Source organism: Vulpes vulpes, chromosome 12 (genome assembly GCF_048418805.1).
Source record: "Vulpes vulpes isolate BD-2025 chromosome 12, VulVul3, whole genome shotgun sequence".
In the NCBI taxonomy this organism is placed as follows: Eukaryota; Metazoa; Chordata; class Mammalia; order Carnivora; family Canidae; genus Vulpes; species Vulpes vulpes.
Window position 1 is genome coordinate 4,483,629 of NC_132791.1, and position 27,239 is coordinate 4,510,867.

General features: G+C 51.0%; 1 protein-coding gene across 1 annotated transcript in view; it reads right to left on the reverse strand.

The window, feature by feature from the left end:
* The window catches only part of PAPPA (pappalysin 1), a 235,756-nt gene extending 209,377 nt beyond the window's left edge, over nucleotides 1-26,379 (reverse strand). Inside the window, exon 1 of the mRNA XM_072727537.1 lies at nucleotides 25,864-26,379. Coding sequence (XP_072583638.1) covers nucleotides 25,864-26,278 — 415 coding nt within the window. The 5' untranslated portion in view covers nucleotides 26,279-26,379. The remainder of the gene's footprint in view (nucleotides 1-25,863) is intronic.
* Between the last annotated feature and the right edge of the window lie 860 nt (nucleotides 26,380-27,239).

Here is a 27,239-nt window from a genome sequence, read left to right on the forward strand (position 1 = left end):
GCACGTGGAATTGGACTGCAAGCCAGGAGGCTACTTTCCATGTCATTCTTCTGCTTGGGTCTAAAACACTGAGCAAGAATCAATGGTTCTTTATTACCGGGGCTTAATCTGTCCTACTTAGCTCACCCCACTTCCCTGGAACCCAGGATGTGCCTGGGTCTCATTGTCCATCCAGAGTTTGGAGTGCCTGCCAGGGCATGTCCTCCAGCACCTGGACTTCTACCACCCACTTCCCTACCTGCTGGTTTCTGACCGGGGTTTGTTCCAACGTCCAGGGTCTAGGCAGAAATGTTCTCCCTCCAACTCCAAGGGTGCAGTCACCTTGCACCTTGAATGCTTCCCAATCTTCCTTTCTGTTTGTTAGGGGCTGAATCGCATCCCCTCAAAATTCCTATGTCGGAGTCCTAACTTCCTAGTATCTCAGAAGGTGGCCTTGTCAGGAGGCAGGGTTGATACAGAGGTGATCAAGCTAAAATGGGGTCCTTGGGGCGGGCCCTCATCCGGCTAGGACTGGTGTCCTTGTTAGGAGAGAGGACTGGGACACAGACACACGGAGGGAGGACCGCGTGAAGACACAAGGAAACCAGGGACACTGACAAGCCAAGGAGAGAGGGCTCAAAAGAAACCCGCACTGCGGGCACTTTGCTCTCAGATGCCAAGCTTCCAGAACTGTGAGAAAACAAATTTCTGTTGTTTAAGCCGCCCGGTCCGTGGGACTTTGTTAGGGCAGCCGTGGCCGACTACACCACCACCACTCCACAGTTTCCAAGCCCTCCCACTGAAGTGTCTCTAAAATCCATCCCATCTTCCGCGGCCTCATGCCCCGTTCGGGATCCTCCTCTGGTCTCGACACGTTGCCCCAATTCACTCGATTCCCCAGGCGAGCAAAGCAAGGCGTATCAGGAGGAGGCAGGATGGGTGCTGCGCGGCCACGTGCAGGGAGCGCCCTCGCAGGGAGGGGTGCTTCTGCGTCTCAGCAGGGTGCAGGCTTATGCTCACGCAGCCCTTGTATAACAGGTGCCACGTACAGCCGAGGAAGCCGAGACTCAGAGAGGCGAGGGCACCTGCCGAAGGTCACACACAGCACTCCGTGTGTGCAGGGACTGGAATTAAGGACTCCTGATTTCAAGTTCAGTTCCTCAGGGATGAAGAGGCCCTCAGCTGTGTCTCCGCGCTGTGCGTGTGCATCCCGCCCCAGGATGGTTTCCCGGCACGGTTTGAGTCAACGCAAAATTAGCTCGGATAACCCTTGACTTCCATCACTGTCTACGGAGGACGATCGGCAACGGATGACAATCACATCAAGTTTATACCATTATTTGGTTTTCTCTCACTGGTTGAGTAGACATGGGAGGAGAAACGATACTCGACCTGGGTCCTTTCGGCTGGTGACAAAGCAGCATTTTCAAATAAATCATGATAATAATAGAAAGCATTTGCCGAAAGCCTCTGTATAGCAGGTCCTCTGCTGCTAGGCACAAAGGTCCCCTTCTGCTCATAATGACCCCACCAAGTGGGCTCTCCCGACAGTCCTTTGCCAGAGGAGACAGCGAAGCATAGAGAAGCTACGTGATTTCCCCACGAGGATCCCAGCGAGCCAGTAGTGGAATCACAACCAGACTAACTGGAAAGCCAGAGCTCTCCTCCAGGATGCCTTCCTTCAGGGGGAATAACTCTGAGCCCAGTGGAAGATGCCTGTGGCCCAACCTGCCATTGCTCTGCCGTGGGTTGCTGCGAAAGCAGCCCCCCTCTCTGGGCCTCCTCACACCCTGCCCCATGAGGTAGGAGGCTTACACCAGAGGCCATAGAAGCCCCCTGAGACTCTGAGATCCCGGGTCCTCCAGACACCCCAGCCTTAGTTCCTGCTGGGAGAGATGGACGGTCATGGAGGCAGATGTGGGGGTGGGAAGCAGTTTTAGGACCTCCCAACTCAAGGGTGTCCACTCGCTGTGGGACATCTGCCAGAGAAATACCAGCAGAGGTGAGAGGATGGGGGTCCAAAAGGGGGAATTAGGTCAACAGTCCGGTTTCTTTCGGGGGGCTAAAAGAAAGTTAAAAGCTAAAGGTTGGAGCTGGTCCCGTTTTGTTTTGTTTTGTTTTCCCTTCCAGGGTTTAATGGCTGGTATCAAAGCCACAGAGGAATGCTTGAGAGAGCAATCCTATGGAAAGCTTTTATCTGTCCAGAGGACAGTGATTAAAACAGACAGATTTGGGTTAAGTATACCCATGGTCCCTGTACTTGGTTCAGTCGGGGGGAGGCGGGGGAGGACCACCAAAATGACCCCGGACGACTCAGCAGCACCAGGCGTTCAGAGGAGAGTCGGGACATCTCCGAGGTGGGACATCACTGCTCCTCAGCATCCTCGACCCTACGGGCCCACCTCGGCTCCAAGGATGGACTCTAGGCTCCATAGAAGGAGGAGGTTTGAAATAATTCCCAGCTGGCTGGAAGGCTTATCCCAAACTATTCTGAGTCCTAGACATCTCTGTCTCCTGGTGTAAGACAGGCAAGAGCATCATGAGCAACCCCCTGGGGATGCCTGGGGGGCTCAGCAGTTGAGCGTCTGCCTTCAACCCAGGGCATGATCCTGGAGCCCCAGGATCGAGTCCGCATCGGGTTCCCCGCAGGGAGCCTGCTTCTCCCTCTGCCTGTGTCTCTGCCTCTGTGTGTGTGTCTCTCATGAATAAATAAATAAAATCTTTAAAAAAACACACACAACCCCCTGGAGGAATTAGCTCAGGTGTCTCCCTTCGCGGGGTGGGAAGCGTGCCCGCTGTGGCCCGGGCGCCTGCCCCCAACCTGGGAACCTTTCCCTGGGAGCCCTCTGACTACATGGGTCTGCGCCCCGTCTGTACCAGCTGCGTGACCTTGGAGGGGTTCAGTCCTCCGGGCATCAGCTCTCACACGGGGACTACGGGGACTACAAAGCCTTACCCTGTATACTTCGCAGAGCCTTTTGGAGAAAGAAAGGAGTTAAAGGAAGGCGTATTTCCTCGTGAACTACCGAAGGCTAAACTGACGTAAGGCGAGGCTGACGAGAGTAGTTCATCTGGGATGGCAAGGTGCTCTCGGGGTGCACCCATGTCCCCTTCTGGGTGCTGACTCCCCAGCCCTGCGGCCTTTGCTCCTCCCTGAGCCAGCTGGGTGGCCTTGGGAAGGTCAGGGCTTCCACAGGGCCGTGAAGGTACATCCAGGGCAGGCTGTGCCACTTGCTCACTGTGTGACTCGGGGACAGTGGGGGCACCTCTTCCGGTATTAGTCTTCGCATCTGTAAAATGGGGGGACACTCTCCACCTCTGCCAGTTGTAGGGGGAGCTAACGAGATCATGAACGTCCCAGGACCTGGCCGGGGGAGGCACTGGCGTCATCGCAGGCCTTAAGCACGTGCACCAGGAGGTCTTACCCGTGCTGCTGCTTAGGGAGGCGGCCTTGGGCAAAATCCCCTCACCTGCCTCATGGTTCTCTCAACTGTACCTGATAATCCCAGTACTTAATGCGCAGTGCCAGTGTGGGGACTGAGCTCGAGAATGCAACACTCATTTGCACAGCACGTGACACATGCTGGCTCTACCTTTTATTGATATGAATGTCTGTTCTTTTTCCTCAGAACTGTGATCCGTGTTTTCTTCCCCCACCTTCTTCTGTGTGGTTACACTTTATCCTTTTTTTCCTCACTTTATCCTTTCTGAAATAGAAAGGCACGCTCCTTGCTCTCTTGCTCCCACATCGTCAATGACATTGGAGCACCTACACTTTTAGAAAGAGCAAGTGGTGGAGGAGAGGAAGAGAGAGACAAAGGAGGAAAAAAGAAGGAGGAAGAGAGGGGGATTCGTGCATTTTCAGTTTGTGGGCCCTTACAGGATGCCCTAGCACAGGCCAGACCCTGGGAAGCTACGTGGTGCTGATGCTGGAGCCGCCTTTGGGTCACTGTGAGGGTTCTGAGGACCTACAAGCTTTTCCCTGCTCACTCACCAAACCTCAGGGACAGTGATACCACTTTCCAGAAAATTCTCAAGGACCATTCCATCCTACCCTTCACATTCTTTACAGCAGTCCCCAGCCCTTACCCTTCATCATTTATGGAATCGGGTATAGTCAGGGCTGGAGGTTCCCTCAAAGGTCATTATATCATGCACACCTAACCTCCTGCTTGTACCACCCGTACAACATCTTGACAAGATTGTTCACATTTTGGGATTAGAGAACTCCATGCCATGAGAAGGAGACCTCTGCATCTTTGGGCATTTCTCTGTGCTCGCCTGTAGTGAAGCCAAATCACCTCCCTTTTCTTGCCTTCCACTGATCCAGGATCTGAGCTCCAGGGACCCACAGAGTTATTCTGTAGCCTCTACCCCAGGACAGCTGTGAGGAGGTGTGAGGCTTTTGATTGCATTATCCCTGGCTCTTCTATCCCCCAAGTTAACATCCCCAGGTCCCACCTGATTTATCCACCTACCCACTCGCTGATTCATTCAACACACCTTCATAGGACATCTACCACATCAGGTCCAACCTAGACATTCAGGGTATAGAGCATGACCAGACACAGACTGTACCCTCTTGCAAGAGACTGCTAATCCCTAATGCTAGTACCAGTCTTCTGGTTGATGCAATGTGGATATAGTAGGAATTGATAACATGCAGACAGGAATATCTATTATTATCATACCTGCCTCCTTACTCTATCCCTAGGATCACTACTCTGATTTGTTCTATTGTGACCCAGAGCCACAGGAACCTACTGAGAAATACAGACCCACCATTTAGGATGTGCCACATTCAAGGACAACAATTTTATGTGCATCATCTCATTGAATTATTAGGACTAATCTATAAATTCTCGCAGTCCCGTTTCATGGATGAGGAAAGGATGACAGTTTTCTTGACTTGGCAAAGGTCTTTTGACTTGTAATAACATACATAAGATTGGAACCTAGCTCCCTGACTCCAAAGTCAAGTGTTTTGCCAATGCTTTATGTTTTCTATGAATAAATATAAGCAAAAACTCTTTTAGAAGCAGATGGTTATTTATTTCTTCATGCAGTCATTTTTTTTTAAAGCTTCCTTATATTGATTATACACTCTGTTGGTTATAATAATACAAGAAGCCTTAAGTTGCCCTGAAGCCTTCAAGTGTACAAAGAATCTTAATTATTTCATTTGCTTTTCCTAGATCTCTCTAAAGGAAGAAACATAGAACCTATGATTCTGTTCACACAAATGGAGAAAGTAAGCCTCTGGGAGAGTAAAGATGAGGAGTACGTGTTTGTTCATCAACTCTGTATCTGGAGCCTTCTATTATATAAGAACATAAGTGCTCAGAACACAGGTGTTGAATGTGTGAATGTGTATTTGAATGAATGAATGAATGAATGAATGAATGAATGAAACATGCCCAAGGCTTGTGAGGAAATGCAATTTGAGTAGATTTTGAAGTTTCAAACCATTTTTAGAGTACTGGAACAAGAGCCCCGACTTGGAGGCAAGAGTGGCATCTTTGTGACACTGGGTAAGCCTCTTCCACTTCTTGGCCCTCAACTGCTCCACCTGTACGATGCGAAGGTTGCATCCACAGTCACTAGGTTGGGTTATATAAAATACTATAAGGGATAATGAGGAGTCAGGAAAGCGTAACTAAGCGTGTGACCTGTGGCGGTTCGCACCCCGTCTCTGGTCCACTGTCTCATCAGGGAAAGAGAAGACTATGGTGAACGGATTTCTAGGCAATCTGTTAAAAATGCAGGGATAAGATTTCTAAGTTGAGAGCGTTAAGCCATGAACTTTTGCCCTGGCTTGCCACTAATGTACTATTGATCTTGGGCAAATTCCTTTTCAACCAGGGTCACGTCACGACTTTCCTGGCCCTGGGCACCTTTCCTTTCCTCCATAAATACATAGAATTATGTTTTACAGTTACATTGGCAGAAAGATGCATACAATCAAGAGGCTGGATTCATCGTTACATAATTCATGTTATTACGCTATTTTCTTCTGATTTTCAAAGAAACTAAGCCATTTTTATTGGCCCCTAAAAGTACCTTGCTTTCCAGGTACCATGCTGGCTGCACCTCGTAGATGAGTCAGCCTTGGGTCCACATCTGGACCTTAGATCCTCATCTACAAAATAACATCAGGAGGGTCACTGAGTACCTGTGGCCAAACCAAGAAGCTGAGAGGGATGGGGAAGGTTCCCATGTGGGCGAGCCAAGTGACGTGAATTTCATAACTGACGCAGACCCACAGCAAGTTATGTAAAAATGCACCCCAGACAGTGTGGGCTGAGCTCTGGAAACAAAAACTCCTCTCTCGGGTGAGCCTGCCATCACCTCATCCTGGCCCACACAGCCAGGGGTGAGCCTTTCAGGGAGAGCGATGGCAAAACGAGATAAGGAAGGGACGCGGCCAGGCAGGCAGATTCCCACTCCTGTGCCATCCACAGTCACTCTTCTGTGCAGGCGGAATGGTGGTGGCTGGTGGCTGATGCCCCCCTAGCGCTTGCTGTGTCCCAGGTGCTGTGGTAAACTGCACGAGTTAGCTCAGGAAGCTTTCACAACAATCCAAACGGGAGTAGAATTATTATTCCCGTTTTACGGATGAGCAAACGGAGGCTCAGAGAAGCACAGGCAACTCACCCGAGTAACACAGGTGGGATTTAAACCCAGGTAATCAGACCCAAGAGTTCCTGTTCGTAACTTTGAAATTGGGCCTCCCAGCCTGGGGAAAATGGACTGTGTGAGGACAAGGGGCAGATCTTAACTACCCATAAAGAAAAGCCTAATAGAGTAAGTTCTAGTAGAAGGACGAGCAAACAGAGCTCAGTGGAAGGAACCCTCGACGTGGACAAGATGAGAAGGCTCAGGAAGTTTTCCCGGAGGAGTGGCTCAGAAGCAGCCTTGCAAGACGAACAGGGACTGGGTGGCAGCGGCTGGGTGACGACCTTCTGGCAGAAGGTGAAACAGGAGCAAAGGCTGGGAGCTGTGCTGTCACTGGAAGGGGGCTCTGGAGATGGGGCAAGACCTGAGTTCTCGATGGAACTGAGGATGTACAGAGTAGCAGAGGGAAATGAAATTGCAAGGTATGCCTGAGGCTACAGTGCCAAGGGCTGTGAATGGCACGCCAAGAGATCGGAAGTTCATTCCATACACAACTGGGAATCTTTGCTGGTTTTGAGGAACCAAATGGGGGGGGGTCATTAGCTTGGGATCATGGTGTTCTTATCAACAGGGTCACGTTGATGAAAGACTCAGGACTCACATCTCAGTAGTCCCTGCCCAGTGCTCATGGGAGAAATCTGAAGTCATTCGGACTTAAGGCCTACAATGGAAAGCATGGAGTGTAAGCAAACTTCTGAAGACAGAGGGCTAACAGACTTTTCAGATATTAATTTTCTACTGTTTTAATATCCACCAGCAAATCGTGCATCATGATCCAACCCAAGGGACCTAGAAGGATAACTGGTAGTTAGATCTCCTCAGGACTTTAGAAGTTTAATTCTGTTCCTCCAGGTGGAGGATGACCTAGTTCAGCCTTGAGCTTGGTCTCTGGTTGATGTTGATCAAATATCATCAACCTTCTGGGGCTTGATTTCCCCACCTTCTCAGCTAGGATAGGGCACAGAGTTATATTGAATCTTCTCTTCTGCTCAGACAGCCTATCACATAAGTTCTTGAGGTGTAGGTAGTCCATCTCCTTGACATACATCCTTGACTCTGAGGGCTTAGCCTGGGACCTGACATATGGTTGACCCAATACACGTCACTGAATGCATGACAGGGGCTGAGCTTGTAACTTAAGGGGACTTTAAACAGAAAGTTTGGAGGTGGTGAACATTTTCTAAACAACAACAACAAAAGCATAAAAACAAAGCAGATCAGTAACCCAGACAGGCTAGTATTTGTTCTCTGGCTGTAAAAGATGCCAAAGGACCGAAAGATTCTGGAACACAGAAGACTGATGAGGAGGCATCCAAGGACGCTAAAAGGTCAAGGGGAAAATCAAATGTGAGAAAGCATGAGGTGGAGGTATGTGTTCTAGGAATACGTTCTCTTTAATCAAAAAAATCCGCGTAAGTCAGTGGTTCTCTACCAGCAGAGATCTTGCCCCCAGAGGACATTTGGTAATACTTATGCAGACATTCCCGCTCATCACAACTGGGAGTGGATGCTACTGCGTCTAGTGGGTCAAGGCCAAGCATCCTCCAATACTAAACATCCTGTGACAAAGAATTACCCATCCCAAAACGTCAATAGTGCTGAGGCTGAGAAACTGAGATATGAGGAACCAGGAAAAGCTGCGGTAAACAACAACGTTTGGGAAGGAGGCTGAATGCGGGGCTAAAAAATTCAGATCTGACCTGGAGACTTTGTGGGGGAGTGGCTAGACCATGGACTCCAAGGACTCATTCTCCCATTGACGTGCTGTGTGACCTTGGACAAGTCACTGAACCTTCCTCTACCTCAGTTCCCTCCTCTGGAAGCCTAGCACTCGAAGACCAAAGACTTCATACGCACAAAGTATTCAACACAGCGCCTGGCACACGTCACATGCTCGGTATGTTAGCTATTCTCTTTCGATGTATAGGTAGTAGGGAGCTGTAGTAGACTCAAGTTCAAGAGAGGCCAAAGAGTGCCTTCGGCCACGGATAATCCTGATAATCAGTGAAAAAATGACCTAGAGCTGCATGATCACGTGACTAGTACATCCACCCACTTAATAACCCTCCTTCAATCAGCTCCTGCTTCGGAAGACACTACAGGTTAGAGGTGTCTGAGTCTGTCTTGCTGTCTGCACACACTCCCGGGCTGGACTCTGTTTTCCAGATATCCAGGAGGCCTGGGCCAGCATCCGACCGCCTCTCCAGTCCAGGCTCCTCATGGTTTTAATGAATAAGTGGAAGGAGACAGAGGAAGCCAGCCACGAAGACAGTTGGAAAGATGGAAAGGCAGAAAGCCTTCTACGGAAGCGGCTGCCAATGACACACACTGCTCACGGGGATGCCAAGGACAGAGCCGGGGACATATTCTGGAGGCCTGTTTGAGCTACTGATACTGCTCTCTCGGAGCCCTTGTTTGTAAACAGATATTTCTGCTGACACGGGGCTTTGTGAGGGCGGACGGAGTGGGGTGGGAGAAAAAGGCAGGTTGTGTCCGAGAGCCTTAGACCATGTGTTTATTGTTGAGAATACAAAGACCTCACTGTATTAAATGAAAATGCTTGTTTTACAAGGCGAGTGGGAATATGATAGGTACATGTCGAAAATGCTTCGGAAACTGAAACAACCCCATGCCACGCGGGCTTCCTGCTACATCATGCATCCAGGGGCACAGGCGGAGCACGAAGGCCCAGAATCACTGTGCAAGGGCTTTGGGGCTGTGGGCAAAGAGAGTCCCAGGAGCTAAGTGACTGGCAGCTCCCTTCTCTGTTCCCCTTATGAAGCCTGCCCTTTCTCAAAGATCCCTGCCACTATTTCACATTCTCTATCGGTTTTCCACCACCTGCTGACCTACGGGTGGAAGCTGTTATTGATCTAAAATATTAGCGTTGATAAAGGAGCCTCCAGTAGTCTAGACTCAGATTCAGAGCACTACTGGGAATACTTATAATTACATAACTATGCAAGCACAGCAGCTGAATTTTTTCAAAGTAGTTTTCAACTTCTAAAGTGGGGTTTTCAAATTGTAGTCTAGTAGAAGCAAAGGACTCAGTGGAGGTATCTCAAGGGATTTTTTTTTTTCAAGGACTCAGAGTGGCATAAAAACAAGAATCAGAGCCTTCTAACTCTTGCCCCAGCCTTAGCACACAGCCTGGAAAATGGAAGGTGACACAGATGGAAGGGTAGTTGGGTGAGGGTACGGACTGATGGAAGGGTAGGGAGATGGAAGGATGGAAGGATAGATGGGAAGAAGGGAGGTGGGTGGGTGGTTGCTCGGTCAGATGGATAAATGGATGCATGGATGGATATTTGGATTCATAGATTCGTGGGTAAAGCCCATAGTGGATAATTATGGTCAGGACCACCTCAGGCTACATTTGAAGTGAACTTGCCTATTTTAAAACTCAGAGAAACTCAGACCAGAGTTTGAATAAACAAAGTTGTAGATTATATTTCTAAGGAATAAACTAACTTCTCCTCAGAGGGAAAGAAGCCCTAAATTCTATTTACTCCAGCAAGGGTACAGATGAAGGAAAGTGCAATTCCTCAGTCTGATATGACAACTCAACATCAACATTCTCATTTTCTCAGATCTCCTAGCGTGTTCAGATTTTAGAGCTGGGTACAGGTTTCAGGAAATGACCTCATGTACCTCCTGCCTTTAGGCATTTAGGTCATCATTTGGGGGCCATAGACCCCTCTAAGAAACCGATGGCAACCTCTCCCCCAGAAAAAAAAAGTGCACACCGTCAAATTTTTATGGAAAATGTCTCAGCGTTCAAAATCTGTCCAAGTCCTCCCAGAGGGTGCAAGAAAACCCTGATTCTCTGTTGATCTCAAATACCAGTGCTATTCAGGTATTTTATTTTATTATTTTTTTTAAATTTTTTTTTAATTTTTATTTATTTATGATAGTCACAGAGAGACAGAGAGAGGCAGAGACACAGGCAGAGGGAGAAACAGGCTCCATGCACCAGGAGCCCGACGTGGGATTCGATCCCGGGTCTCCAGGATCGCGCCCTGGGTCAAAGGCAGGCGCCAAACCGCTGCGCCACCCAGGGATCCCTATTCAGGTATTTTAATTGGTAATGGTATTAGTAAGGAAATGAATAGTGATGTTAACCAAAATACTAGTCATCACTAAAATAATATCATTGATAATCAACGGACACCTCGATCGTGGTATGATCGAGATTCTACTCTTGGCCTCAACGTCATTTATTCTCCACTTCAAGGTCGGAGTGACCACTGGATCCTGTAACTTCCTAGTTCATCTGGATTAAAATCCAGATTTCAGGACCTGCAAGGTCTTCAGCCGAGGACACCCACAGCTGCGTGGCTTGCACACCTGCTCCCTCAGCATCCTCGATTCTCCCTGCCTCGTGATCTGTGTGCTAGCTGTGCCCTCCCTCTCTCTCTGGAACTCTCTTCACTTATCTTTTCACATGGCTTATTCCTTCTCATCTGTCATGCAGACCTCAGCCTGACCACCCAAACCGAAGTCCCTCTACTCCAGTGTTCTCTAATGAGCCACTTTTATCACTCATCATTGTTAATATACGAGACCTTACAACTGTTGACTCATTTACTGTCCTTCTCTTCCCAGAAGAAAATAAAGTCCATGAGGGCACAGACCTGCTCTATCTTGCTCACTCACTGCTGCATCTCTAAGTGTCAGGCCCCTACTATATATTTGTTGGCTATGTGGAGATAGATACACAGAGGTTTTCTGGAAGCTTTGGTGTTACCACTACCAAAACTGTGGGACCCTGGGCAAATCTCTCCCCCATTGTGGACTTTAGACCTCTCAGCGTAAAAGGATAGTTTGGGTCCTATCCCACTGCAGGATACGATGATAGGAAACCTGTGTGACCAAGTTCAGGAGGGCTGAACTCAAACCCCAGCACAACATGACAGGACAGAAGGAATGGTCAGGATAATTGGGCTCTAGTGTTCCTCTGCTCTAATCTAGGACGTAACTTGGGATAATTTCTTAGTCTCCTCGGGACATCTGATTCTTCTTCTCTGACCTGAGGACACTGGCCTAGGTGTGTCGTAAATTTACATCATTTACTCATTCGGAAGTCCCCCTACAAATATTTATTGAACTGCTGCCATGTCCCAGGCCCTGGGAAGGTGCCCTGAGCACAGAAGGCATGATTCCTGCCATCATCCTGCTCCCCTCTCTTCTGGGAGGTCTCCAAGACACAGGTGAGAGTTGCAGGAGGAGCATGGGCACCTCCCACACAATTACACCTGGCTCTTCTCAGCTCTCTCCAGGGATGGGACTGGAGAAGCTAGCAGAAAACCATGGGGGAAAAGCACTTAAAGCTTACAGAACGGTACTCTGGCTCAGCAGACAGAAAGGGGTGTGATAGGGAAGGGTGGCAAGAATACACACAGGCAACTGGTCAGCTCAGAGAGAGGAGGAAACATCTAACAGCTAGGGTCCTTCAGAACATGTTTGTGTTCACCGCTTGGCTCTTACTAGGGCCCATGATGTCATTCCTCAAAGCACCTTTCCTTCAGAGCACCTCTCATCTTCTCTCTTATTTAGAGCCACGTCAAATTCATTTAACCCCATTTTTTGAACACCAATGGGCAGGGCTGGTACTGTGCTAAAGCCAGGAATAAACAGAAATGAAGACAGAAATGGTCTCTGCCCCCAAGGAGCTTGGAGACAAGTGGGGAGAGGCAGGCACATACGGAGGCAAACACAACAGAGTGATAAATGCGATGAGGGGCGGATATAAGGGGCTGCTGGACGTGATTCGGATGGTGATGGATGGAATTGTCTAATCATTTCCTAGTGTCATGCTCCTAAAAGCTACTCTGGGCCAGTGTCCTCAGCTGAGACATGAATCAAAAAGTGTTTATTGTTCTAATTTGATTTATGGCTCTACATTCAAAATGGCATGAGTGATCTATCCACATGCAAGGCAAAGCATGCCCTCCACATACAGACACATGCCACCTACTTCATGAGAAAGTTCCCAACCCTCCCAGGTGGAAGGGGCCTCTTATGCCCCTGAAAGCTCAGAACACTTTCTAGCCCTGTAATAAACATGGGTGTTCGAGAACACAGTGTTTCTGCCTCTGCGCTTCCCCAGGACTCTATTAATTGCTTCGTTATAGCAGTTACCATGATGTCATGTATCTGTTTACCAGTCTGCTTCCGCTGCTAGGGCTGGGAGCTCCTCAAGGGATGGAACTGTGCCCTGTACTTCATTTTAGTCCCCTCCGCCACCCTTGGTTCAACATACAATGCACAGAGACTAAAGGGTGCTCGATAAACATCCATTAAGTGGGTGGATGGGTGGAAGGGTGGGTGGGTGATGGATGGATGGATGGATGGATGGATGGATGGACGGGTGGGTAGGTAAGTGGGAGGGTGGGTGGATGGAAGGAAGGAAGGAAACAAGGAAGTTGGTTGACTTCTAATAAATTGTCATTTCCTACTGAACCTCACAGAATGCCTAGGATAGAGCCTGGCACATAAGAAGCGCTTAAGAAAAGTTACCGAACAGCGATATATTTCCTGCTAAGTCACTAATGTGAACTCACAGAAGTAACTGGCATCACCCCCACCCCCATCGTTCCCACAAAGGAAAGCAAAGTGACTCAATGGAATGAGCACTGATTTGGAAGTCAAGAGATCTGAGTTCTACTTTTGATTTTGCTGCTAACTTGCTGCTTAACATTAGTCAACTCGGCTTAATTTAACAAGTTAACTTGCCTGGACCTCAGTTTCTCCAACTGTATAATGAGCATATTTGTCTGATAAAGCAGAGCATAAACGTCATTGGGAAAGGGTGAACCAGATATGGTACTTGTTTGTTTTTAGTGGATCGTATCTAATCAGCCCAGTGGGGCTGTTCCGTACAGGAGTCATCCTGAGAGCTTACTACTGGCTCTACGGGGGCTTAATCGGCTCCAGTGAGAACACACCACAAACTCAGTCTTGCCACTCCAGGGTCATTCTTCTACTCTGAAGCCCATAGTTCACACAGCACCGTCACCTACATACATCCCAGACTCAGCTCAGAAAAGGGAAACGGAATTAACCTCTGCCTCAACCCCACTGTCTTTGAAATCTTATCATGTTCATTCAGATTCTTCTTCCATCCCCATCCCTTCCCTCTTCATTCTAATATTGATCTCGAAATGTTTGCGTCAGTCACCGGGGGCACCATTCCCCGTCCCTTCCTCCCTTCATCCACCCATTTATCCTTGCATGTATGTATCCTCTATGGAACTTCTACTGGACAACTACTGTGTTCCAAGCCATGCTCTAAGCCTGTGGATAAAGACAAAATTATACTGGCCTGAGTTTGAACCCTAGTCCCACCACCATTTAGCTGTGGGGTCTTCAGCAAGTCATGTAACTTTCTAAACCTAATTCAGAGGGTTCAAAGTGTAGCACTCTGCACAGTGCCAGCACATAGTAAGTGCTCATTATAAGCTAGCTGCTTTTATTACTGTTATTACTGCTGAGAATACGTACTTTCTCCCAAGGGTATATAAACAGCGGATAGAGGATTCCAGATCCTGAGGTCACCACAAGGTCTCACAAGATCAAGGGGAAGCAGATGGAAAGCCCCCCTCCCCCCAATCAGGAAGGAGGGAAATGGATGAAAACCCAGGCAACAGATATGACTTCCAGGACACTCGAGGCCCAGTAAGAACCTGATAAGGGGGAGAGGGGGAAATCTGAGAGGAGAGCAAAGCTTGGGATTATGTGCTGTAGTGCACACACAAAACAAATGCTTTGCAAACAGGCGAGGGGCTGAGAGGGGAAGACCAAGGCTAAAATGTGGCTTGGATTAGAGAGGACGAAATGTGAGTTGAGGAGGCATTTAAATGCACTGCCCCCTCCCCCCTCTGTTTTGGAAGGCCAGATTTCTTTTCCCTTCTGACTTCTTCGCTCAAGGGGAAATGGAATTAACCACTGTGTAATGTTTTTGAGTGTGACGCACGGGTTAGGTCATGTGCTTTGGTTACGTAATGCAACATGCCTGAGGTTCCTGAGCTCTTTCTCTCAGAATCATTAGACATGTAGCTGGTTTTGCTATCCAGTCATGTATTCATTAAACAGAAATGTACACAGCACCTTTATAAGCCAGAGGCTGTGCTAGGCAGTGGAGAAGTTGAGATGACCCCAAATATGCACACAATTAAATGTGATAAAGAATTCCAGGTGTTTTGGTATATGTGTACAGAGGGTATAATGGAGACAGATGGATAAGAGAGGTGGGGGACAGTCAGGGGAGGGTGTCCCGGAAGGAGGGAACATTGAACGGAATCCCGTGGAAGCTAACGTGTTCTGCAAAATGGTGCAGGGGTATATAGAAACACAGCAACTAAAGAAAATGATGTCACAAAAAAGTCTAGGGTATCTAAGGGGAACTGCAGATAATGCCAATGCTATTGAAGGGCCTAGAGCTAGAGGTTAAAGAAAAGAGTCGGATTTACGTTTTGGGAAAAATTGGCTATTGGATATTGGAGGAAAAAATGAAGGGGTGCAGTTTGGGGCCGAGGCTGAGAGAGGTGGGCATTACATTCCTAGGGAAACAGTCAAAGCAAGAGGCCCAGAGGGCCTAAGCCAAGAAGAGGGAAGACTGGCTATAAAAATGTTAAGGAGGCAGGACAGATGGAAATGGATGACCAAGTATGGTGGGTGATCTACCTAGAGTGGTTGACACCGGATGAGAACACAAGGAATTTTGGAGAAATGATGATTCAGCTTTAGACATGTTGCATTTGAAGTGCGTGTTAACATTTCCAGTGGATCCATGAGTCTGGAGTCCAGCAGAGCCTGTAGACAAATGATGCTCATCAGCGGAGAGATGGTGACTGCTCAATGGGAAAGGATGCAACGTCAGGGGACAAGCCAACAGAGGCCTGGAAAGACTCAGAGGACAGAGGACTTTACCCAGCTTGCTCACTGATTTGGAGTCTTTCCCCCAGCAACCCTCAGTTTCTTATCTTTGAAAATAATGGTTTTGATGAATCCTTCTGACTCACATATCTTGGTTCTTGGGACTTACTATGTGAATCGTTAGTTCACAGAACAGTACAGTCTGGATTCATTTCTTAGGTTTTCTGCTCGGGTACTTTGTATATCTTAGAACAAGGCAATCTTGTACCTGACTGGACTGTTTTTCCATTTTTTTTCCAACCTTTGTAGCTGAAAGATCTACAACATCATTGGGGGAAACAGCCCCTTCTCTAGAAACACGTGTGGTCTGATCCTGCCCAGCCACATTTCACATTTATTGGGCAACAGGGGTTAAGAAAGGATGGAATGGGGCAGATAAAGGTGTAACTTCTTGACTACAAAGGGGACAGGTCCAGGTTAGACCATGAGCTTCCTGAAGGCACAAGGCTGGACATGCTCCCCACAATCACATCCATGGATGCCAAGCTGTGGCCTCCCACCTTCTAGACTCTCTGTCTCCACTTCCTCCAAATGAACTAGAGCCTGGTTTAGAGAACCTAGTTTCTCTAAAATTGAAAAAGGGTCACCTCCCCTACTCTTCCAGGTTTTATGGACCCTGGGTCTGTGGCAAATAATATGGAAAAACAAATGTTCTTTTCTTTGTTTGAAGGAAAATCTAAGTGGCCACAGAAACTATGTTAGGTGTGAGGAACAGAAAGAGAGAGAGGAAGGAGGAGGACGAGAAGGAGCACGAGGAACTTCATTGAAGACAGTGCTGAGGATTCGCAGAAGGAAAACAGGCTAACGGATCGTCACAGACTACAGAGTTTTAGTATTTTACTTCATGTAGTAATCTGATTAACATGATAAGTGAGACTAAAAGGTCAGCGGCCTACCGTGATGCCCAGGAACTTGCCTGAAAGGGCCCTTGTATAGTAAGGAGTTGTGAAATGTGAGTATTTTAGCTATGAGCCAAGTAAGTGACCACCGGAAAGGTCACTCCTTTGAGTTTTTTGGAGTATCTGTGGCAGTGATGATGAGCAAAATGACTGAGATGGCTTCCAGCTCTTGGGAAGTACCAATATTACCTAAATAATGTCTTCAGTCACTCTTTGACAAAAATTCTACCCATTAATACTTTGCTTTTTGATATAAAGCTTTCCGGGGAGGCGTGAAAGTACATAGGTCTATGGAAGAGCAACGTTCTAAGGTGTCGTCAGTCAATGAAGCCTCAGCAAGAAGGAATACCAGGTCATTTTTCAAGAAGGAGTGCTGCCGGGGGCGAGGAAGCAGAAAGTGTGCGGCCACGGGGCCCTCGAGAGGGACAGACACCACCTAGTGGAGGAAAATGCACCCAAACCAGGAAGAAAACTGCAACCATGGCCAAGGTGACGGTTTTGCCCTAGGTCTGACCTGATTACGATTATGGAATCCTAGGGGGATCTCTGCATGGAGGGTCCCTAGGGCAAGGATAGATTCGTCCCTAGTCCAACTTTACAGATGAGGAAAATTGGCCCCCAAGAGGGAACATGACTGGTCCAGAGTCACAGAGTGAGGTAATGACTTGACTGGTCTAGAACTGACATCTCCTAGCTCCTGGTCCACTGCTCTTCCTTCTCCAATATCCCACAGTCTTTTGTAGGTAGCCTCGGGTCTTCTCCTAAGGCTCTTCCCCAGTGCCACTTCTCATTACCGTCTCCCCTGACCACCCAACTAAATCTCACTCCTCCTGCAGCCCCACCCCTACAAAGTGCCCTTTACTTCCTTCTCTATTTTTTCTTTATGAACACATACATGTGTGATACAGTCACTCTCTCATGTATACTCTGTGTCCATCTCCTTACCCCATCCCTGAAAACACAGACTTCTTGAGGGTAGGGATATTTTCCTCTTATGCTCAGTGCTCTGTCTTCAGGCCCCAAACGGTACCTGGCACATCGCAAGAAGTCAGTAACTGCCTCCTGATGCCCAGAAAGGAGATGGACAATTTTTTACTGTGTCCCTTGTTCTCATCTGGATTCCTTAACGTCTCCACTATGAGGACACATGAAACAATAAAGTGTTTCTATGTTTGCCTTTACCTTTTGTTTTATGTTGAGAGTGATGTATCTTTCCCGAGTGGCAAGGAAGGGAAAGGCAATCCCTGGCTCTGCCCAAGGAGATAAACCTGTCCAATTCTCAGCTATTGAGAGAATTAGAATTAACGTGTGGCAAGGTGGCAAGGGTCGGTCACACATAACACCAACATGAGTTAACGTTTACTGTGCTTACCCATGATCTAGATTCCATTACTAAGCATTTTCCACATGGAGGCCCAGTTAATCTTCAAAACAACCCCATGAAGTAGGAGCCAGCGTTATCCGCATTTTACAGATGGGAAAAGTGAAGCTTGGAGATATTAAGTAACTTGGCCAAGGTCACGCAGCTGGCAGGTGGGAGAGCCACGAAATCAAACTCAGGCCATCGGACCCTTGCGTCCTAAGATCAACCACTACAAAATAGTCCCCGGGAAGCCTACGCTCCTTTCCCGTGTTTCCTCATAGTGTCCACTTCTCCTGGGATTAGACCCATGAAGGTCACTCCCTCAGAGCTCAAGGAGTTTCTAGATGGTTCCCAGGACAATTGGAGATGGAGAGAAATGAGGAGCCAGACAAGTGAGTAATAGGAATACGTGGAACTCTGTGTGTGTGTGTGTGTGTGTGTGTGTGTGTTGCCATAATATGCTTTGGATTGTCACAGCAACTAGCAGATCCTGGGGGATTCTTATGCATGGTATCAAAGATGCTAAATGCCTCACAGTGTGTGAGACAGTTCTATATGGCCAAGAATAGCCTCACTTAAAAGCTTCTTGCTTCCCAGCAGGGTTCCACCGCCACCCTCCTACACACGCCTCAGAAGCCTCCCCTTGAGCTCTTCCAGGATGGTCAATCACCTGAGTTCTGTGAGAGTGCAGAGGGGAGGGCAGAGGGAGCTCCTAGTGTCTGAAGGCTGGACTGCACCCCGACTTTCATTTGACTGCTGTGTGACCTTGGGACGGTCCCTGACCCTCCCTCCCCAAGCTGGCACCGTGGTACTGGAACACCTGCTGGCTCACAGAACATGCAGGGATCTGAGCCTTCGACTCCTCCTATGGTGCTCAAACTCTTAATTTACTTTTGACTTTTTATTATGGAACTCCTTAGCCACACATGGAGGGACAGACAAAACGGGCATTGAAGCCCATCGGTTCTATCGCCTGTTCTCAACAGTTGTTATCAGTCTGCTGATCCTCCTTCATCTTCCACACCGACCGTACCTTTATTGGTCGTGTCATTCTGGAGCATTTTAAACAAATAAAACAGACATAATGGACTCTAACCCATAAATACTTCGATAGGAAGTTCTAACAGATTAGGGGCTTTAAATATACATAATAACATGAACGGAATTCACAATAAGTCCTCAATGGCATCCCCTGTCAGTTCAGACTGTTCCCTGTCTTCAAACGGAATCTTGCACAAGTGCAGAGTTTATACAGAATTAGGTGAAGGGAAGTGGGGGGAGGCAGAAACCTGCCCTCCAGCATCTCCCCAGGAGACCCCTAAGACTGCAGAGCGCAGTCTAAAAGCCCCTCTTCCACCCCGGAGCCTCCCTGTGCACCCTGAGAACACTAAGGCCCAGCAAGCAGTTGTCAAGGTCACGCAGCACCTAAGCGGTAGGATTCTGGAGACCTGTGAAGTCCCAACATCAAAGGGCTCCAGTGAGGTCACAGGCATGAAAAGATTTGCTAACTTGATCACTATTTATCATTTGCAATGTGAATAATGATAATGAAGGCGCCTTCCCAGGAATGACCTTGATCACACAAATTCCTCACATCTCTCACCTCCCAGCCTACCGCCCCTTCCTCTTGCTGACATGTGGACCGGGTCCTAATCTTGGCCAAGAGCTTCTGCTACCATTGTCTCACCGGGTTCCTGTGACAACCTGTGGGGATGGGGAATGTAACCACACCTGGAATCCTGTCCCCTGACACCCCAGTGGTTGAGCTGGGGGCTCCGGGTCCCACAGCTCAGGGGAGGCCAAGTCAGTACTTGAACTCAGAGCTCCTGAGGCCCAGTTTCAGGTCTTCATAAGGAGCCAAGGGGCCAAGATCCACAGGTCAGTCCTCAGTTAAGTATTTCCAGTAAGTGCATCAAGGCATGAAGTGGGGCCTTTGTGCAGCAAGAAGAAAGAGAAGGGGACGTTGAGGGAAGCAGAGCAGCTGGGGCAAGGGGGTGGGGGGGGCACTTGCTGGATCCCTGAGCCTTAGGGAGACAGGGTGCGAGCTGGCTGTGGACGAGGTCCTCCTACCCAGGGCACTTGGGCATCTTCCCTTCTCCTCCTCTGAGACAGCTACAGCCTGCAGCTCTAGGTGTCTCCAATGAGGGGGTCTCACATGGGGGGTGGTCTCAATGAGGGGGCTCTGAAATAATGGGAACATACCCCTTCCGTTAGAACTGGCCCAGTGCAAAGTGGAGGCTGCCTCAGCTTCCCTTCCTTCTCGGGGAGGCTCCCCTCCCCACCCCTTGGAGAGATTCATGTAAAATCAAAAGCCTAAGACTCAGTGTTACCTGCTTACAGGAGTGTCAGCACTTGAGAGGTGACACCCGCTGGAGAGAGGGTGGTTTCACACACAGACGTGGCTCTGGGAAAAATGGAATGGCAGGGCCATGGCACCCAGGGGGTTGGGGGCAGCAGGGGAACCAAGAGTGAAGGAAGGGTCCTTTCTGGTGTTTGGGAACTCAGAATGGAGACAGGTACAAGTCTCTCAAGTCTTAGCCACTAACCAGTCCAGTTAGTGGGCAGAACTACTTCCCCTTTGAGCCTCAGTTTCTCCGCCTGCAGAGCAAGGAGACCTTAAACTGGATCGGGGATTCGCCCCACTGGTGGTCCTTCCATGCCATCCGAGGAGGCTTTGAAATACCCCAGCGCCCAGGCCAAGCCCTGACCCATGACATGAGCATCCCCGGGAAGCAGCCTGGGCATCGGGATGTTTTAAAGGCTGGTAATTCCAGGCGCGGCCAGGGTTGTGAACTCCCGGACAGTACGGCCTCCCAGGCCCCTCGGAGAGGGCACAGTTTGTGAATATACTTTAATTCTTAGCCCCTGTATGACCCTGGTCCTCAGCTTCCCCACTGCACAACGAGCTGTCTGCCGCAGTCCCTGCCTGGGCCGACACTGCACGGCCCACGTTCCTGAGCTCCACACCTCTGAGCCGGCCTCAAGTTTGCTCTCCTCTGTGGCAAGGAGCCAGGGTGATGCCCCCTCCAGCACCCGGGCCGTCCACGTGAACGGCTGCTTGGGGAAAAGGGGAAGTGGAAGGAACCCGGGGGAGGAGCAAGAGGCATGTGACAGTAGATCTGTGACCCGGACCCCACTGTGACCACCGTCTGCCTTTTGCTCCTGAGGGTGCACACTCTCTTCGGTGCTAACCGGTTTGCTCATTCATTGGTCCAGTGGCTCTAGACTTCCTCTGGCTCTCACCACCGAGGGGTCATCCAAGTAGGTCAAAGAAGAGGAAATGAAAGTGCAAGGGGAGAGAGTTGGGGGGGGGGCGTCTAACTGTCCCCTGACATACATGGTCTACTCCCCCAATAACTCAAGAGGCGATGTCCTCCCAGCGCCAACAGGCCGACTTCCTGGGAGCCAGGTTAGCCAACTGGAAAAGTGAAAAGGGAATGTTGTTACTTACTGGATCCCGTTCCCGTTGACTGAGTCCCTAAGAGGAGCTGACACCCTGCCAGGTACTTTCTGCATGTTTACTTCCCTGCAATATCCCGGGATCACTATGCCCATTTTGCAGATGAGGAAACCAAAGGACAGGAGGAGATGAAAAAATGACATTGATCTCAAATCTCACGGCACAGGATCGGCAACTGTGATTCCAAGCCCCGTCTGCCTAATCCGGCAGGAAAGGAAAGACAGACCCGCCAAGTCCAATCCAGGGCCCCGAGTGAGACTTAGACCCGCTCTCTATCCTCTTAGGTGACTGGTCAGCACCCAGCAATGCAGAAGGGATGGGGAACATCCCACCTTAGGCATAAGGAAGGAAATGTGAACCTCTCTTCTCGCCCCAGGAAGGCCGCTGAAGGGGATACGGGCACTTAGAGCTCAAGTTCACACGTGGGCTCTGCCTCCCTGAGGGGCGGGGGGACCTTGGACTGTTGTCCCCCCACCCCCGGCTGAGACTCCCCTCCTCTTCACTGTGTCCCAGGGTGGCTGCGAGGGAGAAGTGTGCGGGCGCAAGGTGGGCGCCTAGCACCGTGCCCCCCCAGGGGGCATCCAGGGAGAGCTACTCCCTGTCCTCCGGGTGTGTCCTTGGCCCATCAGGGTAAGACCGAGCTGTCCGGGAAGTCACAGCCAGTAGTAGGAGTGAAGTTTGCAGAGCACTTCCGATACACCAAGTCCAGTCCTGAGTCCTACCCTCACTCTGCAGATGAAGCGGAAGCCCAGAGGACTCAACCAACTTGGCCGAGGTCACCCCACCAGTTAGGGGCAGAGGTGGGTTCTCGAGTGGGTAGGTTCTCGAGTGGGCAAACTGAGGGCTGAAACGGGCACCTCACCCCCGCGACGTTCTAGACCTGGATGTGACGACGACAGGTGGGGGCCAGCCGTGTGAACAGATGGCACTCCTTGCCCCCCAGCCTTCCCTGTTAGGGCACCTGTGAGGCTGGGAAAATTGCAGGCACTCTTTTGGGGGGGGGCCTGGGGGGGTAGTAGGAAGTGGGGGCGGCAGACGGGAGGAAACAGTCTTTTCCGAATAGCCAGGGAACTCAACAGTCCAACATTTGGAACAAAAGGAAAAAAAAACCGTGGCAAGCAGAGGTGCTGGACGGGATTCAGGTAAATCCCTTTCTCCTTCAGAGCAGGAATTCTGGATCACTGAGGGATGGGGCGGGAGGAGGGCAGCACTTGTGCGGTCCACATTTCACTTATCTAACACGTCAGGAGAAACTTTAACAAGATTAACTGCTGCTCGGGGCCTCTGCTCGATGGAGCAAATTGAGTCTATTGTTTTCTTTTTCTTCTCCTTTCTCTTTCTTTGGACTGGAGGGTTTTGGGGAGGGGGGGCCCTTTGGGGATGAGGGGCAGGGGTCTGGCTCCTGCCTGCTACGGGACAAAAGCAAAGGAGTGTGTAGGAAAGCCCCCCACCCTGGACTTGAAAGGGAGCCCAACGTGCTGTGCGGGGAAGGCAAAGGCTGTGCCTGGGTGGTGGGCTTGGGAGGGGGAAGAGGTGATGCTGTTTACTAGACACGTTCTCTCCGCGGCCGTGTGTGCAGGGGGGCGGGTGAGGCCTGGAAGGCCGCATGCCTGAGATCAAAACGGAGCTCCTGCCGCCCCCTGCGCTGTGTCCCCCAGCAGCACCCCTCCTTCCCCTCTCTGTCTCCCTGTCAGGGTCTGGAGAGAACAGGTAGGGGTGGGGGTAACCTCTGCGGACCCCCTTCCACCAGGGCCTTAAAGGATTCTCGGATCCTCCAGACCCTCCATCATCGGTGGGCCCTGCGCACAAGCACCTCCTAACTTTGGCTTTGTTTTTGCCCGTATAAGCCTTTCCCTTTTTATTTATTAATATATATATATATTTTTTTCTTCTTCTTCTTCTTCTTCCCTTTTGGAAAAAATAAAAGGCATGTTTTCTGAGCTTCAGAAGCACGCTGCTCCTTCCCTCCTTCCCCCTGCCTCTCCGAGAGCGCCTGTCTGAACTGGTGTCAGGGAAGTTTTGAACCGGGGCAGAAATAGCATCCCGGGCGGATCTGGGAGCACAGCCCGCCTACCAGGAGCGGCAAGGCCTGCCTCTGCCAGACGACAGACCCGGTTAACAGCACCGTAAAATTAGACCTTTACGAAACCCAATTGAATCCTGCAGCAAAGAGTGATGTAAGGCAGCCTGGCCTGACAGCACGGCAGCAACCCTCTGCCTGAAATAGCAGCGCGCTCCCTGCTGAGAGATGCAAGCTCTCTCCAGATAGGGGACCAGGGATTCCTAGGAAAGTGGCGACGCCCAGCCCGAGGGAGCCAGCGGAGGTCAGGCGGCAGCCCGGGCGCCCGAGGTCGAGGCGGGAGGACGGGAGGATGGCTGGGCACTGGCCGGGCTGCCCACCTAGGCCGGGCCTCTCCCCGCCTGAACTTACACGCAGGAGGGAGCCCGAAAAAGTGCTTCTGCAAAGAACCTCTGTTTGTTTGCTTTTTAATTCAAGGAGAAGCAGGTTCTTTTTCGTCCAACAGCCTGTACCGTGTTGGAGGATACGCAGAATGAGTCTCGGCTGGCTCAGGGCCAGGTGTTTACACACCGCCAATTCTGGCTCAGACTCAACTAGGGGAGGGGAAAAAAATCCACCAGAATCCTCGGGAGAAAAGCTCCTGGCTTTCTGGTGCTACACGACAGCAGTGCCTTTTCTTTCTTTCTTTCTTTCTTTCTTTCTTTCTTTCTTTCTTTCTTTCTCTTTTCTTTTTTCTTTCCTTTTCTTTTCTTTCCTTTTTCTTTTTCTTTTTTTTTTTTCATTTTGAGAGGAATGTTATTTCCACACATAAAATGGGGCCAGGCATTTTATACAAGCAATAATAACCTAACGTCCCCCATCCAATTAAAGTATTTTACTGCACAATCTTTGTGTGAGAGAGTGAATGAGTGCTCAAGAGAACGCGTGTGAAGAGAGGCTCCTTGTCTGAATTATAGACGTTTATAAAGCAAGCTCCTGTAGAATCCCAGGTGTTCTGCATACATACATACACGCATATATATATATATATATATATATTAAAAAAACACGTATTTACTACCTCTTCCTGGATGATACCTATCTAACCCTGAGCCCTCCCCTCCGCATTGGAAAAGCATTCCAAATCACTAGCATGGCAGGTAAAGCTTAGGAAGAATCAGATCTACTCATTTCTTTCTTTTTTTTTTTTTTTTTTTTTCCATCCTCCCTGAGCAGCAGGCTCTGTGCTTCTCCCAGGTTCCGAAAGAGAAGTAAACAGACCGTAGCCCTGAATCACCAGCATCATCAGATTAGTGGAAAGAGCACTTCCCCTCGGCTCTGCGGCCGTACCCCGCTTCAGGTGCCTAGGACCTGGATGCTGAGACCCAAAGAGCCCGGTTTCCCTCTGCTTCTTGGAGGAGGTGGGGATGGGGGGGGGAGTGGGTGGGGGGGACAAGAGAGGGAAAAAAATAGCATGTGGTGACGTCAGATGTGGGGGGAAAGTCACTCTCTCGCTCTGGGCTTGGGAGCGGGAGCCCGGGAGCCCGGGAGCTCCGGGGGCAGGATCCTGGGAGGGCAGCGGAGTTTGGGTGCCCCGAGATGGGGCTCGCGGAAGCAGCCAGACAGGGAGAGGCACAAGTGGCGGCGGAGCTCGCAGCTTTCCCCGGGAAGACAGCGCAGGGGGGCGGGGGGGGATCGCGCACCGCCTCCGCAGGCTTCCCGGCGGCGCCAGGGGGGAACCCCCTGCTCTGGGACCGGGCAAGGCTGCCTGTGCACGGAGGGAATCTCCCGGGCTCCGGCCGCGGAGGCGAAACTTTCCTCCCCGGCTCCGGCGCTGCACCCACCCCCCCCACCCACCCAGTTGCATTAAAGGCTTTGCCCCAGCTCCATGGGGAGGGGGCCGGACGTTGGTGGAGCTCGTCTACGGTCTGCAACCCTCACCAAGTGTCCGGTTTCACTCGGGGCTCGGCCGGGGAGGGTGGGGAGCGAGCCCCGCGTCCCCGGGGGTCCCCCGCAGCCCCGCGCGCCCCGGGGAGGCCGGCTCACCCCAGCCCCGAGGCCCGGCCCGGGATGTGCGCGCCCGTGCGCGGCGGGGCGCAGGGGGCGCAGCCCGCAGAGCAACTTCGGGCACTTCGAGGACTTCTAAGTCGTTGGGATCGCGGAAGCCCCGTCCTCGGAGGCTTTCGGGGTGCACGCGCCCCCATGAAAGCGGGGATGCTCATCTCCGTGAGCAAGTCCAAGAGATCCGGGACCCCCATGGTCGTGCCCCCGGCGGGCCCCCTCCAGCGGGGCGTGCGTGCACAAGGCTCCCCAGGGGCCCCGGCCGCCAGGAGCGCTCCCCGAGTTCCCCCGCACACACACACACGCGCGCACACACGCGCACACACACACACACGCGCGCGCGCGCCTTCCCTCCTCCAGGCAGGCTGGGCAGCCGCGGAGCCCGCGCGCGCGCCCATTCGGCAGACGCGGCAAAGCGAGGCCGTGCGCTCGCCCCGGGCGCCCGCCCCCCGCCCCGCTCGCCCGGGCCCGCCGCGGCGCCCTCGCCTACCTGTGATCACCGCCGGGGACCTCTGGCCGCCCTCCGCTCGCAGCCACACTTGCAGCGTGAACGCGTCCCGGGGCAGCTCGAGGTCGGCGCGGAGCCGCAGCTGCTCGCCTCGCCCGCCGAAGTACAGCGCCCGGCCCGGCGGGCCCGGCTCCGCGGCGCCCCTCGCCTCCCGCTGCTGCCGCCGCCGGGGGACGCGCACGGCCTCCCAGGCACCGCCCGGCGGCGGCGGCGGCGGCGGCGGCGGGGAGGCGCGGCGGCCGCGGGCGGCCCGGGTGGCGCAGGTGGCCGGGCCGGCGGGGCGCGGGGGGCGGCCGGGCCGCGGGTCCCTGCGGGCGCGGCGGGGGCGCTCGGCCAGCCCGCAGCCCAGCGCGGCGCTCAGCAGCCCGAGGCGCAGCACCCAGGTCCAGAGCCGCATGTCCGACGGTCCCCCCCGCCCCCCCTGCGCCCCTGCAGCGCCGCCCGGAGCTGCCAGCTTTGGGCGCGCGGCGCCTCGACTTCCCCGGCCGAGCCCCCCTGCACTCGCTTTGCCCCTTTTCCTCCTCGCTTCCCTCCTCAAGGTGTGTGCTCCACTCCCCCCACCTTTGAAGAAGGAAAAAAAAAAAAAATGCAGCCCAACTCCTCCTGGTTGGCAATTAATTTCTCTCCCCGCTCCTTTATCTGCCTTATTTCGCCCCCCCACCCTCTAACAGCTGGTTGCCTCCCTCCTTGTTTTATTTCATTTTATTTTATATGATTTCTCGCTGTTCCAAAAAAAAAAAAAAAAAAAAAAAAAAAAAAGCTCCTCTAAGACACTGATCCGCTGAATTCCCTCCCCCCCCAAAAGATGCTCTAATTTATTTATTTTTTGCGTCCTTTATAACACAAGCCACAGCCCCCTTCTCCCCCCCCCGTCCCCCCTCCCCTCCCTCCTTCTTCACAAAATGAAAGGAAAGAGGGGGGAAAAAGCCCTCAGAAGATGAGTAAACAAGCGTATGCTAATCTGCTCCCGAGCGCTCCACCTTCCCAATTGAATGAGTCCCTGTTAAAACTGCGGGGATCATGACTAATCAATCAGTTTGGAGAGGCCGAGCTACCCAGCCTTCCTCCACTTCGCCGTTTGCCTCCTTCGCTCCCGCTTCTCCACCCCCTCCTTTTTTTTTTTCTTTCTTTCTTTTTTTTTTTTTTAGAAGACAATCTTAAAGTAACAATTTAATGAAATTCTGTACACACCCCCTTATGGTCCTTCCAGCTCTCCTCATTCCTGCTCAAAACACACATTCCTGTTTTTGTTTTGGTTTGCTTGCTTTTTTTGTGCCCCCCCCCCCTCCTTCACCACCCACCGCCCCTTATTATTATTATTATTATTTTTTTTTCTCCTAGCGAGAGGGAAAAAAAAA